The sequence below is a fragment of the Nannospalax galili genome, unplaced genomic scaffold (genome assembly GCF_000622305.1).
Source record: "Nannospalax galili isolate Female #2095 unplaced genomic scaffold, S.galili_v1.0 scaffold413, whole genome shotgun sequence".
Taxonomy (NCBI): domain Eukaryota; kingdom Metazoa; phylum Chordata; class Mammalia; order Rodentia; family Spalacidae; genus Nannospalax; species Nannospalax galili.
In genome coordinates, this window is record NW_008333889.1 from 573594 (window position 1) to 588291 (window position 14698).

The 14698-nt window shown below is 37.3% G+C and overlaps 1 protein-coding gene across 10 annotated transcripts in view; it reads left to right on the top strand.

Annotated features, from left to right (window-relative positions):
* Cadps2 (calcium dependent secretion activator 2) overlaps positions 1 to 14698 on the top strand; it is a 595026-nt gene that overhangs the window by 256429 nt on the left and 323899 nt on the right. For all 10 annotated transcript variants that reach the window (XM_017797106.1, XM_017797102.1, XM_008828867.1 and 7 more), the window contains exons 4-5: positions 3416 to 3496; positions 9903 to 10139. In XM_017797106.1, coding sequence (XP_017652595.1) covers positions 3416 to 3496; positions 9903 to 10139 — 318 coding nt within the window. The remainder of the gene's footprint in view (positions 1 to 3415; positions 3497 to 9902; positions 10140 to 14698) is intronic.

The following is a 14698-nucleotide window of genomic DNA, read 5'->3' on the forward strand; positions in this document are numbered from 1 at the left end:
AAGCACCTAAAATTTTATTCGTTGTCTTTATTATATTATGTCCCCACGAATTATTTGTAAACATGTTCAGGAATATGATCTTAAGTCATTCACAAATTGACAGTGGTAGGCACTAAAGTTAGGACTCACTCTCTAAAATGTTAGCTTTACAAAGAGGAGGAGGTTTAATTCAGCAGCTCTTTTCTTTGCTTGCATCTTTTTTAGACAAAAGCGATTAAGGCATTAATGTTTTTTAAAGTAGTTAAATGTCTCTTGCAAAAATATATTAAATTCAAAAATAGCTAAAACAAATTATCTTAAAAATTAAGTAAAAACTGTCAGACTAAAGGCAAAAATGTTTAAATATATCAAATAATGTTTAGGTGAAATTTGAAGGATTGTGGTTCTTTTAGGAAACTAATATTTTGGTGGAACTCTAAGGAAATCTGTAACTCTTTTAGATGAAAATAACCTTTCTTGTTATTTTTTTCCTGTGCAAAAAATTAATAATAGCATTCAAGCAAAAACCAGAAACTATCTCCTGTGATGTTAAGTTCATTTGCAGTATTACTATATTTAGAATGATTTTATTTTAGAATCTTTGTGCTGAGAAGGCTTGATTATCTAGAACAGATATTTAACCACACTTACATTTTTTGTGATTACATTAGTTTTAGTTTATGTTGGTTTTAGGTATAGTGGAGAGAAATTTATTTCTGGTTAATTTTTAATCATATAAATTGATAAAATTAAAAGTTTACCGGTGGTTTGGATATGCATAGAAGTTGTTTTATGACAAAAATTTACTTGTCTGGATTTTAATTTATTTATAAATGGATATGACTTTTTAAAAATTAGTAGATAATTTTATTTTAAAATAATTCTTTTTTATGAAAAAAATATGTTTTATGAAAGACAAAAGTAAATTTGCACACTGAATAAAATGTGCTTACATTAAAAATTAAATTGCCTGAGTATTTGGTAGGGTAGGCATGCGACACCTTCTCCTTTTTTCAGAGTGGATCAATATCTCGATTTCACAATCATCATTGCTGCTTGTCAGTTATCCATAGTGCAAAAAGACAGACGTGTGTAGGGCCATCTCAGAAATTGTTGGAAACTTTCTTAATCCTAAACCAAAATCATTTACCATCTTTTTATGAAACAAATCAGCACTAATATAAGACAGTCCAAAGGTATCTGAAGTATTTACGTGCTGAGGAAGGAAGGTAGGATTATATAAAATCTTTGTTATTTAATGTTTTTATAACAAAAACCTTTCTATGCATAGTAAAAATGCATCAATTCATAACTTACAGTAGTCGCAACTCTGAGCCAAGGTATTTCAGTGCCGGTTGGTGCTGTGGGGAAATCCCACCTGCCCAGTGCAAAGTGCTCATGTGTGTTTAGAACCAAGGCCGCAGTGAATTCCTGGGATGAAGCACAGGTGAGTCCTGCTGAAAATACCTTGGGTTCCTTACACTTTAGATTTGTTAATTTTCAGTGGTTGTATATTCAGAAGCTTTTTACTGTTGCTAATTTTTTGCCACCCTTACATTGTTAGGCAACCTATGTGGGGTTGTGACCCACAGTTTAAGAAGTTTCTACTTAAAGAATTTCATGTCAAAAAATAATTTGAAGCATGTCTTCAAAAAAGTAACTTCAGATATGTTAGTTTTTCTTTATAAAAACAATAAATACTCTAAACCTAAAAGTGCCAGCTCCCTTTGACTGACCTCATGGTTTGCTCTGGGGACAGACCAAGCTGTCCTTTCAATAGCTTAGATCTGTTTTCTTCCCTCCATTGTATAAAACTTCCCAGTGACATCTACTGTGGTTGCCAACTCTCAGCTCCCTAGCATAGCACATGAAGTGGAATTTGTGTGACCTCCTTTTGGCTCTCTGTAACCTGGTCTCCTACCCTGCCATCTCTAACATTCCCCAAACTCTGCGTGAGTCTGGTAATCTAGCCTTGATTTATCCTTTGGGGGGAATGGGTGAGTAGGGATGCTGTTTTTTAAGTGCAGTGTGGCTAGTTTATTGTTCTTCAGCATAGGGACATATTATATCCTCTTGAGTATTCAATGTTACACTCAGTACATTGTTTAAAATGTACTTTTATGGGCTGGAGAGATGACTCAGCAGTTAAGGCCGCTTGGTCCTCTTCAAAGGACTCAAGTTGGGTTCTCAGTATCCACTTCTGGCAGCTAGCAACCAACTATAACCCTCAAAGGGGAATCCAAATCTATTTTCTGGCCTTTGGAACACACACACACACACACACACACACACACACACGCACACGTGGCCTAAAGTTACACCCTTCCACACAAACAATTTTTTCTTTTTCTTTTTGAGACAGGGTCTCCCTATAGCCCCCAGCTGGCCTGGAACTTGCTGTGTAACCAGGCTGGCCTTGAACTCACAGAGATCCACCTGCTTCTGCCTCAGCGAGTGCTGAGACTAAAGGTGTGTGCCACCACGCCCAAAATATAAATGTTTTTAAAGCACCTTTATCAAAATATGGTTATATTCTTGGTCTAGACTTTTTAATGATCAGAGTAGGAAAGGAGAATTGATTACAGTAAAAAAGGAATTTTAACATCTCTTATCACCAGTTTCATATCATAGTATGAACTCATAAAAGAAGATTGAGTAATTGGGAAGAGGAGAGGAATCATGAAGACAGTTAAAGGGCAGCATAGTAAATGTTAAGAATTGTTTAAATAGGTAATGAAAATTTTCTATATAAATGGGGGATTTCTGAAAAATAATTATTGCATTAAAAGAAAATACTTTCAGCCAAATTTGAAACAATCGAGCATTCCTCTAATACAGCACTTGTCTGTAGAAAGTATCATCATTTCTTGGCAGCATGAGTATTTTGTTGCAAGAATAAGGAGTGTATGCAGACTTAAATGGTAGAAAGTCAGTCCAGTCAATCAAATAGTACTTTAATAGTTTAGTGTGAGTATAAACTTAGAAAAATGAAGGAATACTTTTAAAAGTAAAAAGAAAGAAATGAATCATTAATCTTATCATCCAAAAAAGAACAAAAGACAAGATTCATAGATCTTGAAGTACTTAGGGTTGGCCTTCCTGAGGGGAGAAGATGTGTTGAATAATCTTGAGGGAGAGCTATCTAAACCTCAGGGAAGTAAGGAGCTCTTGGTTTAGAGTTGCCATGAGCACATTGTGCAAAGAATTATTCAGTGCTTAGCTTTCTTAATAGCTTGAGCTACTGAATCCTCCAGATTTCACTTTATGAGTAAAACCCATTGAAAAAAGTTGTCTAATTGGTTACAGTGTAGTCAAACAGACTCCTAAATTATTTTCTCAGAATGTAGATAAGGGAATTTATTGAACGTTTTTTACTCATTAATTTTCGCTTTGATGCCAGTGAGTTATTATATGTGTATTTCTGTTTTATTGTAAGCTGGATAATGCTGACGAGCAAGCAGCCCAGATCAGACGGGAACTTGATGGCCGGCTGCAGTTGGCAGAGAAGATGGCCAAGGTACGTGATTCACTCTGATATTCTGAGTTAAGTGTCTTTCTTCATCTGGATATCTGTGAGCCAAAAATGTGTTTCACATATGTAGATAATACCCAACATGATTTATAGTTTGCTCCTCTACATTTATGCCTCTTAATCCCAAATATCATATTGCAGATTTTCTAAATGGAGCACACTGTCTATTTGGAGTTTCCATGATTAATATGTGATATGTCTAAATTCAATGATAACTTTTTTAATTTTTTAAAAGCAACACCTGAATTTTTTTAACTGATAGCTAGAGCAAGGAGAATTTTAATATTGCACCAGGCAAAATCTAATCAGGGAAAGAAATCTCATTGTGAACTCATATAATAAATTCCAAACTACCCAGTGCACTTTTTGGCAAATAGTCTGCCATCCAATATTTGATCTAGTGATTAAATGCCTGAAAAATATAATTTGAAACGTATAAGACAGATAAAGTGTGTTTTCTATAATAATTCAGTTGTTTTATTTGCATAATCACTGTATTTCTGAGAACAGAAATATATTTCAAACAAAAGCTATGATTTCCTTTATAATACTCGAGGTATTTAGAGAGATGGAATTTAATAATCTAAACTATTCTTTGCTGTGAATTGATGGATTAATATATGTCAGTGAAATGAACATTTTAATCCTTCGCAATAGAGTTGCAATTGTATTGCTGTGGATTGCTTAGTACATGAGACCTTTCTTCCTTTTCCTTCTGCTGAGCAAAAGCTGGATAGTTGGTAGTCTCTTTCTCCCCCACCTCCTTCCCCTTCCTTCCTACCTCCTTCCCTCTCTTCCTCTCCTCATCTGGCACATATGTCAGTGTGTACAAATGCTCATTGCTTAGTGAAAATATGTGTGTACACCCTATGTGACTGCCTCCTAAGCCAAGAGAGTGAGTCTCTCCAGCCCTCAGGAAGATGTTTCACATACTGACTTTGACAGTTAAAATTTGTGCTTCTGCCAATAAAAATATATTTATGAATATATTATATTTTCAGAGTGCTAATACTGTGCTTATCTAAATTTAATGCTGGAGAACAGATTGAGAAATTGTAAATAAAAAGAGAAAGAAAACAGAAATTGGATAATAGGTTTGGTAGTAGGTTGTAAGAACCAAAGCAGATAGAGAGAGAAAGAATCATCTGATGACTGAGGTTGTAGGATGCTGTGAATGAGGGGCTAAAGAGTGGCGATCACACACGATACATGGTTGAAATGACATACCTCACTGCTATCCTCTAGATAACTAGAAGAGCACTGAATCTTTCTGAAGATTCCAGTGTGGAATTCACAGGACAGAAAACCAGCAGTTTCAGGCTATTGGAAGCTTTAAAGATTAAATGGCTTTACCTAGTATGCTTGCCTGTACTGAACCTGGTAACAAGGGTGCTTGTGTTTCTTATAGGCCTGAGGCTAAGGAAGAACACACACATGCGAGAGAGAGAGAGAGAGAGAGAGAGAGAGAGAACAGACAGAGAGAGCAGAGCGACAAGACAGTACAGGGCAGGTCCCTGAGCCTGCGCTCAGCATTTATATGTTCCTTCCTTGTACCTAGATATACCTGAGATTGCTACCCAAGTCATAACTTGGATTTGTTCTTCCAGGGCCCTGGCTATACCTGGATGTTTTCCAGTATAGTTTGAATGATGTTCTGGATGGTTAGAGTCAAAAGGAACTGTCTCAGATGTGTTCTCAAGTTCCCATCTGTGGAGAATGCATTTTAATAAGTCCTGGCCTTCAACAGTGGCCAATAAGGCTTCCCTTTGGATATCTCCATTGTCTCATCAGCAATGTGATTAACTGGGAAAAGTAGGGACAAAGAAGTGAAGCAGATGGGATTAGAGGGGTAAAATGCTTCAAAAACAAGAAGCCTTTCAGTGGAAGTATTGACATAGCATGCAGAGCAAGTTTAATTGCTCTGCACTTTAAATGCGCATGATGAAGTTGTTCACATAATACTTGAAAGTCTCTCACAATGCACTGACCTTGTTGCATTGTATTTCTCTCATAATCCCGTGAGCCACAAGGGCAGATGATAGCATGGATTCTCTAGACAAGGAGATCAAGGCTTAGGAAGTATTTACCATTCAATATCCTATTGAAAGTTAGAGCCCCTCTTCCACTCACTAGGACCACTTCCCAAGTTTTTCGCCACAGTACCATTTTCTACAATATGAAATGATTTCTTATTAATACGTATTAAACCTATCTTCCTAATAAAGTGTCTCAATAACAACAGATTTTGCCCATTATCTTCTTTTTTTTTTTTTTTTTTTTTTTTTTTTTTTGTCTTTTTGAGACAGGGTCTCCCTGTAGCCCCAGCTGTCCTGGAACTCACTATGTAGACCAAGATGGCCTTGAACTCACAGAGATCTGCCTGCCTCTGCCTCCTGAGTGTTGGGATTAAAGGCATGCGCCACCATGCCTGGCCATTATCTTCTTTTTTAATATTTTATTTATTATTTTTATTTTATGTATATGAGTTCCTGCATGTATATAAGTGCACCTGTGTTATACGATGTCCACAGAGGTCAGAAGAAGGCACTGGGTCCCCTGGAACTGGAGTTATGGAGAGTTGTTAGATGCCATGTGGGTGCTGGGAACTGAGTCCGGATCCTCTGCAAGAGTAGCCAGTTCTCTTAAATGCTGAGCCATCTTGCCAACCCCTCCCTGCCCCCATTATCTTCTTGATGTACTCCAAGGATCTAGAACAGAAGACATGCCAGACATTTAGTAAATGTCTTTTGAATGACTGACTCTTTACATGGTCCAGTAGAAAGCCAGAGCAGGGCAGAGTTCATGAAATATTTCTAGGACTCTTGCCTCTTCTTATCAAGAATATACTTGAATTGAAAGGGAGAGAGACTATCAATATAATAAGGGTGACCAAATCTCCAATTTGTGTGTGTGTGTGTGTGTGTGTGTGTATGTGTACTTCAGTATTTTGGTTGACTTTGGGACTACTCTGCACACAGACTAAGTGATACCATAATCCTAAAATTAATATAGATTGAATACCCCTTTTCCATAATGATTGGGACTAAAAGTATTTCAGATTTTGGAGTTTTTCAGATGTTAGAATATGTGCACATGCATAAGCATTCTTGGAGATAGGAGCCCAGTCTAAACCTGAAGTTCATTACAACGGTTTCATGCCTTAAACACATAGGTTGGCGGTAATTTTATACAGCAGTTTGTTTATGGTACCTATATTTTGACTAGACTCATTGAAGGTCAGTTATGGAATTCACAATGTGTGATATCAAAGTACTGAGAAAGTTTTCGATTTTGGATCATTTCAGATCTGGGAGTTAGGGATGCTCAACTTGAGTAGTGATGGAAGACAAAACAGAGATTGATTGGCTTGGGGAAACTTGCCAGTGGTTATGGACTCCAGTGGAAAAGGAGGAGGAAGCTAAGGACAACAGGGAGTAAAAACACTGGAGACCTTCGCAGGGAGCAAGCATTCATGCTTTAGTGCAAGAGGCACGAGTGTGTGATCCTGTACAGGGGAAATTAGAAGTTCATTTATAGGAACAATTCACAGGTAACAGAAAATAACCACTTACCTGATTCTATTCTCATTCATAAGGCCATATTTAACATGTACACTAATCAGATATGCAATTGACCCATCTGTTTCCAAGAGGCAACAAAGGCAGTTGATGCCATGCTACCCATAGATGCCAAAGCTTCAAACGAAGGCTTGTGTTTTTTTTTTTCTTTTTCAGATTATAAATAAAATTCTAGTGTAGTCAGTTCCCAACCAACCTGAAAATAGTGATATGTCCCTTTTTGTAATGCCTGTCAGTTTCCTTTTAGACAGAGGATAATGAAGTGTTTTTAGTCATAGCTAAATGTGAATAGGTTATTTTTTACGTGCTAATACTGGGTTTCCATAAAACAACCCTTTGGAAATTTGAAAAGAAATTGATGCTTCTGAACTTTCAAATATGTCACATTTTCTTTTTTTTTCTTTGTGACAGTACAATTTTAAAAGGCAAAATTATAACTTCCATACAAATATAAAATGATAACACAATGTTTTATTCAGTTCATTGTGAATAAGCAAACCATTTGAATATTAAAAACATTCCAAAGAGCATCTGAGAAACAAGGTGTTTGGGGGCATTTTTAAACTTTTGTAGATTAGTTATAATAATGTGTGTATGTGTAACAGTAAAAATTATAGAAGAGATCAAAAAATTGAAAGTGGGGGCTGTGGGAGGCTTTTGAGTGGGGACAGGGAGAGGTGGAAATGGTGTAAATACAGTACTTATGTATGAGATTCTCAACAAATATAAAAATTAAAGTATTTTTTGAATTGGCCAATTTCTAACACAGACTTATACTTGCTTGATCAGTCTTACCAAACATGGTGACCATTAGCCTATTTTGCCTAGGAGACAAACATTATTTGCATCTTTCCCAGACAAAATTCTACAAGGTAATATATAATTTATCGGTTAGGAACCTCTAATCCTTAATAAACTGTAAGTATATTTAAGTCCATGTCCTCTGATGGTTATTGGATGAACAATGCCCTTTATGACGTTGAACAAACCTGTCACACCATCTCTTTGCCTCATTCCTGAGCTACGCATGATATTTATCAGAAAGCTTTTAAAGTTAGTCCAAAAATGCAGAAATGTGTTTTTTATGTATTCTTTTTTGTTTTATTCTTTGTTGTATTGTAAACGAATCTTAAGTCAACTTTTTTGGGCTTTTTTAAAAATAAATCTTATTTATTATTTTTATTTTATGTGTATGCAAGTATTGCCTGCATGTAGGTAAGTGCACCCATGTCGTGCAATGCCCACAGAAGTCAGAAGAGACTGTCAGAGTCTCTCGGACTGGAGTTACAGACAGTTGTTAGCTGCCATGTTGTTGCTGGGATTCGAACCCAGGTCTTCTGCAAGAACAGCCAGTGTTCTTAACCACTGAGCCATCTCTCCAGCCCTGAGACCCATATTTTCTAAGAGCACATTATGACTCTTGCCCATCCTATTACTTACTATTTCCCAGACATACATGGTATTTGCCTATCATGTGTTTTTAATTAACATGCAAACTTATAATTAAGGGAGGTGGCGTCCAACTCTAGGATCTTTGGAATATTATTACCGTAAAGCTATAGTCTCTGTGAAAATATACAATTTAGTATACTTATATGTAAATTATTTTTAAGAGTAATACATGAAGGTTATATTGGAAAGGAAGCAAACAGGTAGCCTGGGAATCCCAGGCATTTCCTAAGATGTAGGTATTCCTGCCCATGCAGTAGATGGATTGCTGCAAGCAACTCAGGGTCAGGGTGCAAGCTGTTAAGGGTGTGCTGGACATATTTTAGTGTTGTTACGGGTGCAGGTAACACAGGTGAGATTTTAAATGATACCAAGGGAAATGACAGTGAAGGCTGTGATTTGCTGTAGCACCCAGAAATCCTTTGAAAGATGACCACTCTAACTCTTCATTCTCAAACTGTTTCTGTTGCAGAAGACATTACTTTCAATTTGTCCTTAAGCTATCCCCTCTCTATTGAATGAAAGAGCCAAATGCCGGGTTAGAGAAAATTCAAGAGGAAAAATATGTGTTCTCGTGTGCTGTTTTGAGGAATATGAATTGGAATGATCTTCTCTAATGACAGTTTGGAACTCTTTAATTATCAATATTGAGGATATTGTTTTAAATGAGTGAAAAAATTAAAATCTGATTGTAGAGATAAAAAGATCAGTTGTCTTCCATACTGATACTGTTAATTTCCTTTTCACTTAACAGATTATTATAAATTGGTCCTTTGCTTTAAATTTTTCTAAACCTTTAGTTTAAACCTGGATTGTGGCCATCAGGGATCTTTACACACTTCTGCAATGTAAAAGTTACAGAAAAATGTTCATGTTATTATTAGTAATATGGAGTTTTGTGTAAGTGGTTACATACAAAGAACATCCCACAGTATACATGACGGTAATGGTGCTTTTCCTAAAATGTTTTTTTTTCATGTTTCCTAAATGTTTTCCTGAAAACCAGTTACTCCAGGTCCCCCAAAAGATGATAATATTCAATTAAGATTCATCTATACACTAAAATTTCTCAGTGTACCTGATTTCACTTATGCACAGCTTACAAAGGTAATTAATGTGAAAGAAGATACCCAGTGTTGTTCATTCTATACACAATGATCCTCCATAGAATACATAAAATACCTTTAGATACAGTCAAGTTTGCCAAAGTCTGAGACTTTTATAGCCCACAGACAGAAGTAAGATAGATGTATTATATGGAAAGTGTTATACTGTTACACAAAGGAGTCATTGCATCATATAATTGTTCTTGATATAATTGAAATAAGACTGATGTAACATTCTTTTTCAAATTGCTTTTTAAGGAAAGAAGATTTCCCCAGTTTATCTCAAAGGAAATGGAAACCATGTACATAGAAGAGTTGCGGGCCTCCGTGAACTTGCTAATGGCCAATTTGGAGAGTCTTCCTGTTTCAAAGGGTGGTCCAGAATTCAAATTACAAAAATTAAAACGTTCACAGAATTCTGCATTTTTGGACCTAGGTGATGAGAATGAGATTCAGCTGTCAAAGTCTGATGTGGTGCTGTCATTCACCTTGGAGGTAAGTGGCTTTAACTTTTATGAAGGTATAAATGAGGCTACACTATTATTTCTACGGACATTTGTAGTAAGGTTTTGAATTTAAATCAGGTAGTATTTTTACAGATGTTAAATTCTTCCTCGTTTGCTGGACAAATAGGAAGATTCTACACACAAATGGATACAAGTTACAAGTTGTGTTTTAAAGGTAACAGTATTTGAATTAATAAAAAGGTTTTGAGACATGTTCTTGCCATCTGAGCTAGTGTAAGCACATTAATAAAGTAAGCATCAAATACACTTGGGTGGAAATGGGATTTAAGCATACAATTGTCTTCTCTCTGATCTGTAAACTCCTTTCTGGCTTTTTTATTAACTTCATTTTTTAATCTGTATCACGCCTTGGGAACATCTTTCTACACCTGAATCAAGTAGAAAGCTGTAATCTACTGTATTGGGTACTATAAATGATGAGAGACAAATAATTCTTTTCAAGGACTTCCAATTTCATTATTGACACAAGAAGAATTGCCAAGAACAGGAACAAATATAGATTTAGAACCGTGGCCTTCAAAACCTTGCAGTTATAACTCTTTTACACAAATTCCTTAGAACCAAAGACTGATGCTGCTCATGTCTGTGCGCTAACCTGCAGCAAGTCTAATCTAGGTGTGTGTTTATAGGTTTATATGCACCTAACACCATCCCCACAAACATCCTTGGAGGAAAACCTTCTGTAAGTGTGTGAGGATAAAAGACTGTGTCACAATGACGAAAAGGGTCCAGTCATCATTCTGCTTACACCCCAGCTTTTTTCTCCTCACACTTTCTGTCCTATGAGTAAATGCTGGCAGTATAAAGTATAAATTACTAGGTCTTCTAAAACTTGTTTCTGTATGGGGTAGGTATATGGGCATTTGCACATGTGTGCTTACCCCTGTGGATATGTGTGGAGACCAGAGGTTGACATTAGAATGTCTTTGTAATTTCTTCTCCATATTATTTTTTGAGGCAGGGACTCTCACTGAAAACCCAGAGTTCTCCATTGGCCAAGCTGGCTACCAGTGAATCCCCAAGATCTGCCTTCTCCACCATAGTGCTAGAGTTGAGTTATAGGCATGTTGCTGTCATACCCAGTTTTACATTGGTACTGGGATCTGAACTGAAGTCCTCATGATTGTAGAACAAACATTTTACTCACAGAGCCATCTCCTCAACCTCTCCCCAAACTTTTAGGAAGCTTGTAGCTCCTTCCTTATATTCCTATGTTTATTTTCTCTGTGCTCGTTCTCAGTGCTGCTGTTGGTATTTGCTGAATGGCTATGACAAGCGTATCCAGTTTTAGAAGGTGTATTTTAAATTTCTTTGCTGATGTTCTTGCTTAGTTGGTGGCAGAAAAGCAAATGTCTACTTTTGTTTGTTTGTTTGCTTCTTGCATTTAATGGATGTTTAGCTTGAGGATAAGATGACTGCCACTCACTTTCTTGATTTCCAGGATAAGAATCTCTTTGGAACTAAACATGTATAAGAGTGAAAATATGTGGCTATCTTCTAACTCAATTCATTTTGGGTTTGCCTAAGAGCTTTGACAAATCTCTCTGCTTCTGGTTTCTTCTCTGTTTCTCCAGCCTTAGAACATAACAGTGCAGAATTTGGAGCCACAGAATATATCACACATTAAATTTTCTTATCATTTCTTGACATAGATCTGTGGTTGACTGAAATTAAGGATGCTAATGTGTTTTAAGAAAGATTTTGTTCATTCCCCTACATCATTTAATTATAATGTAATGTTTTCTCACAATAGTTTTACATTTAAATTGATGGGAAGAAAGCATAAAGCAAATAATTTTTATAATTATAAAATTATCATTATATAAATATTCAGAAGTGAAAAATTCAGAATATTTTATTTTATGTTTTTATTCTTTGAAAATGCCATAGAATTAGTTTGATCATATTCATTGCCTCCCCCCAACTCCTTCCAGGTTTACCCACCTTCCCTACCCATCCAACTTTATGGCTTTTTTTTTTATTCCAAAGAGAAGCCATTTTTAGCACATTTTCCCAGAAATAACTTAAATCAGGTCATAAAAATATATGCAACGAAGTTTAAGGAGGGGAAAGTAGGAATAAGAAATCAAAGACCAAAGGATTTGCCAACATGGGGTCAACTTTGGTAGAATAATGGTTTCCATTATGGCTTTTTAAATATTAACCCAATGAGTTCAATTTATACTGTCCATACACTCTTGGGTATATGGCCATCCATTGGAGCATGGTGGACCTATCATGGGCCACACCCCTAAAGAAGCTGACTCAGCCTCTTTCCTGGACAGCAGGGCTGACCTCTTGACCCTGGAACCACACTTTCCTGTTCCCTTGCATCCATACAAACCCGGTTCCTTCTTGCAGTCCCCAGGAGCCCTCTAGGCCTGGTCCCACCCTCACCTCCCTCTGCTTCCCTGGGCTACACAACCTGCCAGCCTCTTTCCTGGACACTGGGGATGACCTCTGGGCTTCCTGATCCTTTACATCCAGACCAACCCAGTTCCTCCCTGCAGTCCCCAGGAGCCCTTGGGGCCTCTTCCCGCCGCCATCTCCCTTTGCATCTCTGGGTGGCACAGCCACCAGCTGCCTGAGACCAACATCTTTCCTGGGCCCTGCTCCCAGGCCAGTCCAACCCCCAAATTCCTGAGGACAACATCTTTCCTGGAGGGATCCAGACCTTAGGAGAAAGCCTGAGAGCATCTGATCCTCATCTGATTTAGGCATCTGTGGGAACTCTTGAAGACAAAAGCAATCTGGCCACTCCAATATAAAATCAAAAGAGAGAACTGTGGGAAGCGAGCACAGCCGAGCCAGCCAAGATGGCGCCTTGGCTGGCTGCCAAGCCTCGTGCTGTTTACTTCAACTCTTGGCTGATTGCCAAGGCTCGTGATCCTCGCTTGTTTACTCCAACTCCCTGAAGCATGGTGAGCCCGAAGAGGTGTTGCCTGCCTGATGATCTTGCTATGTGGCCAATGAGCTGCACTCTGCCTGCCCGCTGCACGTGTGTGTGTCCTGATTGGTCCTGGCTGGGGAGAGGGCTGTTGGAAACGATATATGAAGAGCTGAAGTGTGTGAGAGAGGAGGGAGAGACAAGGAAGGAGACAAGAGAGGGGAAGAACAACAAAGAGAGAGAATATGAGAGAGAATAAGAGAGAATAAAGGAAGAGTGAGAAAAAGAAGCTTGAACCTCACCTTGGTGTCTGTGTCGTCTTTCCTCGGCTCTGCTGGACAGAGTCGTGGCTCGCGACAGAGAACCAGAAGCTTTGATGAACCAGCTTTTCATGCCCAAAAAGTAAACCACAAAGGCACATAAAGTTTACAAAAAGAAGCAGATCCCAACTTGAAGGCTTGAGTCTCACACAAGAAACAGAAACTACAAAAGAAATTCATGTCAAAATCACAGAGAAAAAATAATAACATGAAAAATCAAAATAACATATCCCCACCAAATTCCAATAGTCCTCTAATGCAGGACATGGATCTCAAAAGAACAATGATGAATATGATAAAAGAATTCAGTGAATTTAAAGAACACACAAACAAGGTAATCAAAGAGCTGAAGGAAGATAGGGATAAACTTCTGAATAAATTCAGAAAAGAGTTAGAAATATTGAAGAATACCCAGGCTGAAATGAAGAAGGAAGTGAAACACTCAGTAAGCCAATTAGAAATGACAGGAGAAAGCCTCACCAATACAGTGAATAAAATGGAAAAAAGAATATCAAGACAAGAAGATAAAGTGGACAAACTAGACCACTCAAGCAAAGATTATGAAAAAATTTTAAGAAAGCACAAGAATGGAATATGCAGGAATTGTGTGACACCATAAAAAGACCAAACGTACGAATCACAGGCATACAGGAAGGAGAAGAACCCAAGATAATGGCATGGATCAGACCCTCAACAGAATCGTAGAAGAAAATTTCCCCAAATTAAAGGAAGACATGCCCATACAAATACAAGAAGCATATAGAACACCAAACAGACAGGATGAGAAAAGAATCTCTCCACGGCACATCATATTAAAACACTAAATGTACAGAACAAAGAGACAATACTGAAAGCTTCAAAAGAAAAACAAGTCACATATAAAGGAAAACCCATTAGGATCACAGCTGACTTTTCAGTGAAAAGTCAGTGAAAGTCAGCTTTTCACTTTTCATTGAAAGCCAGAAGAGCCTGGACCAAAGTATTCCCAGTTTTAAGTGACCACAGATGCCAAACCAGATTACTATTCACAGCCAAAATGTCTATTATAGTCGAAGGGGAAAGAAAAATCTTCAATGACATAAACTCGCTTAAGGAATTCATGTCCACAAAACCAGCACTTCAGAAACTTCTGGAAGCAATACAAAGAGCTGAAGAAAGGAATGAGTATACCCAAGGGGTTGCAGAAAGAAATTCAATGAAGGCATAACTTTGGAAAAATACAGCTATATCAACAATGTGAACAGAAATAAAAATTACAGGATTCAATACACATCTTTCATTAATAACTTTAAATATTAATGGACTGAATTCCCAAGTCAA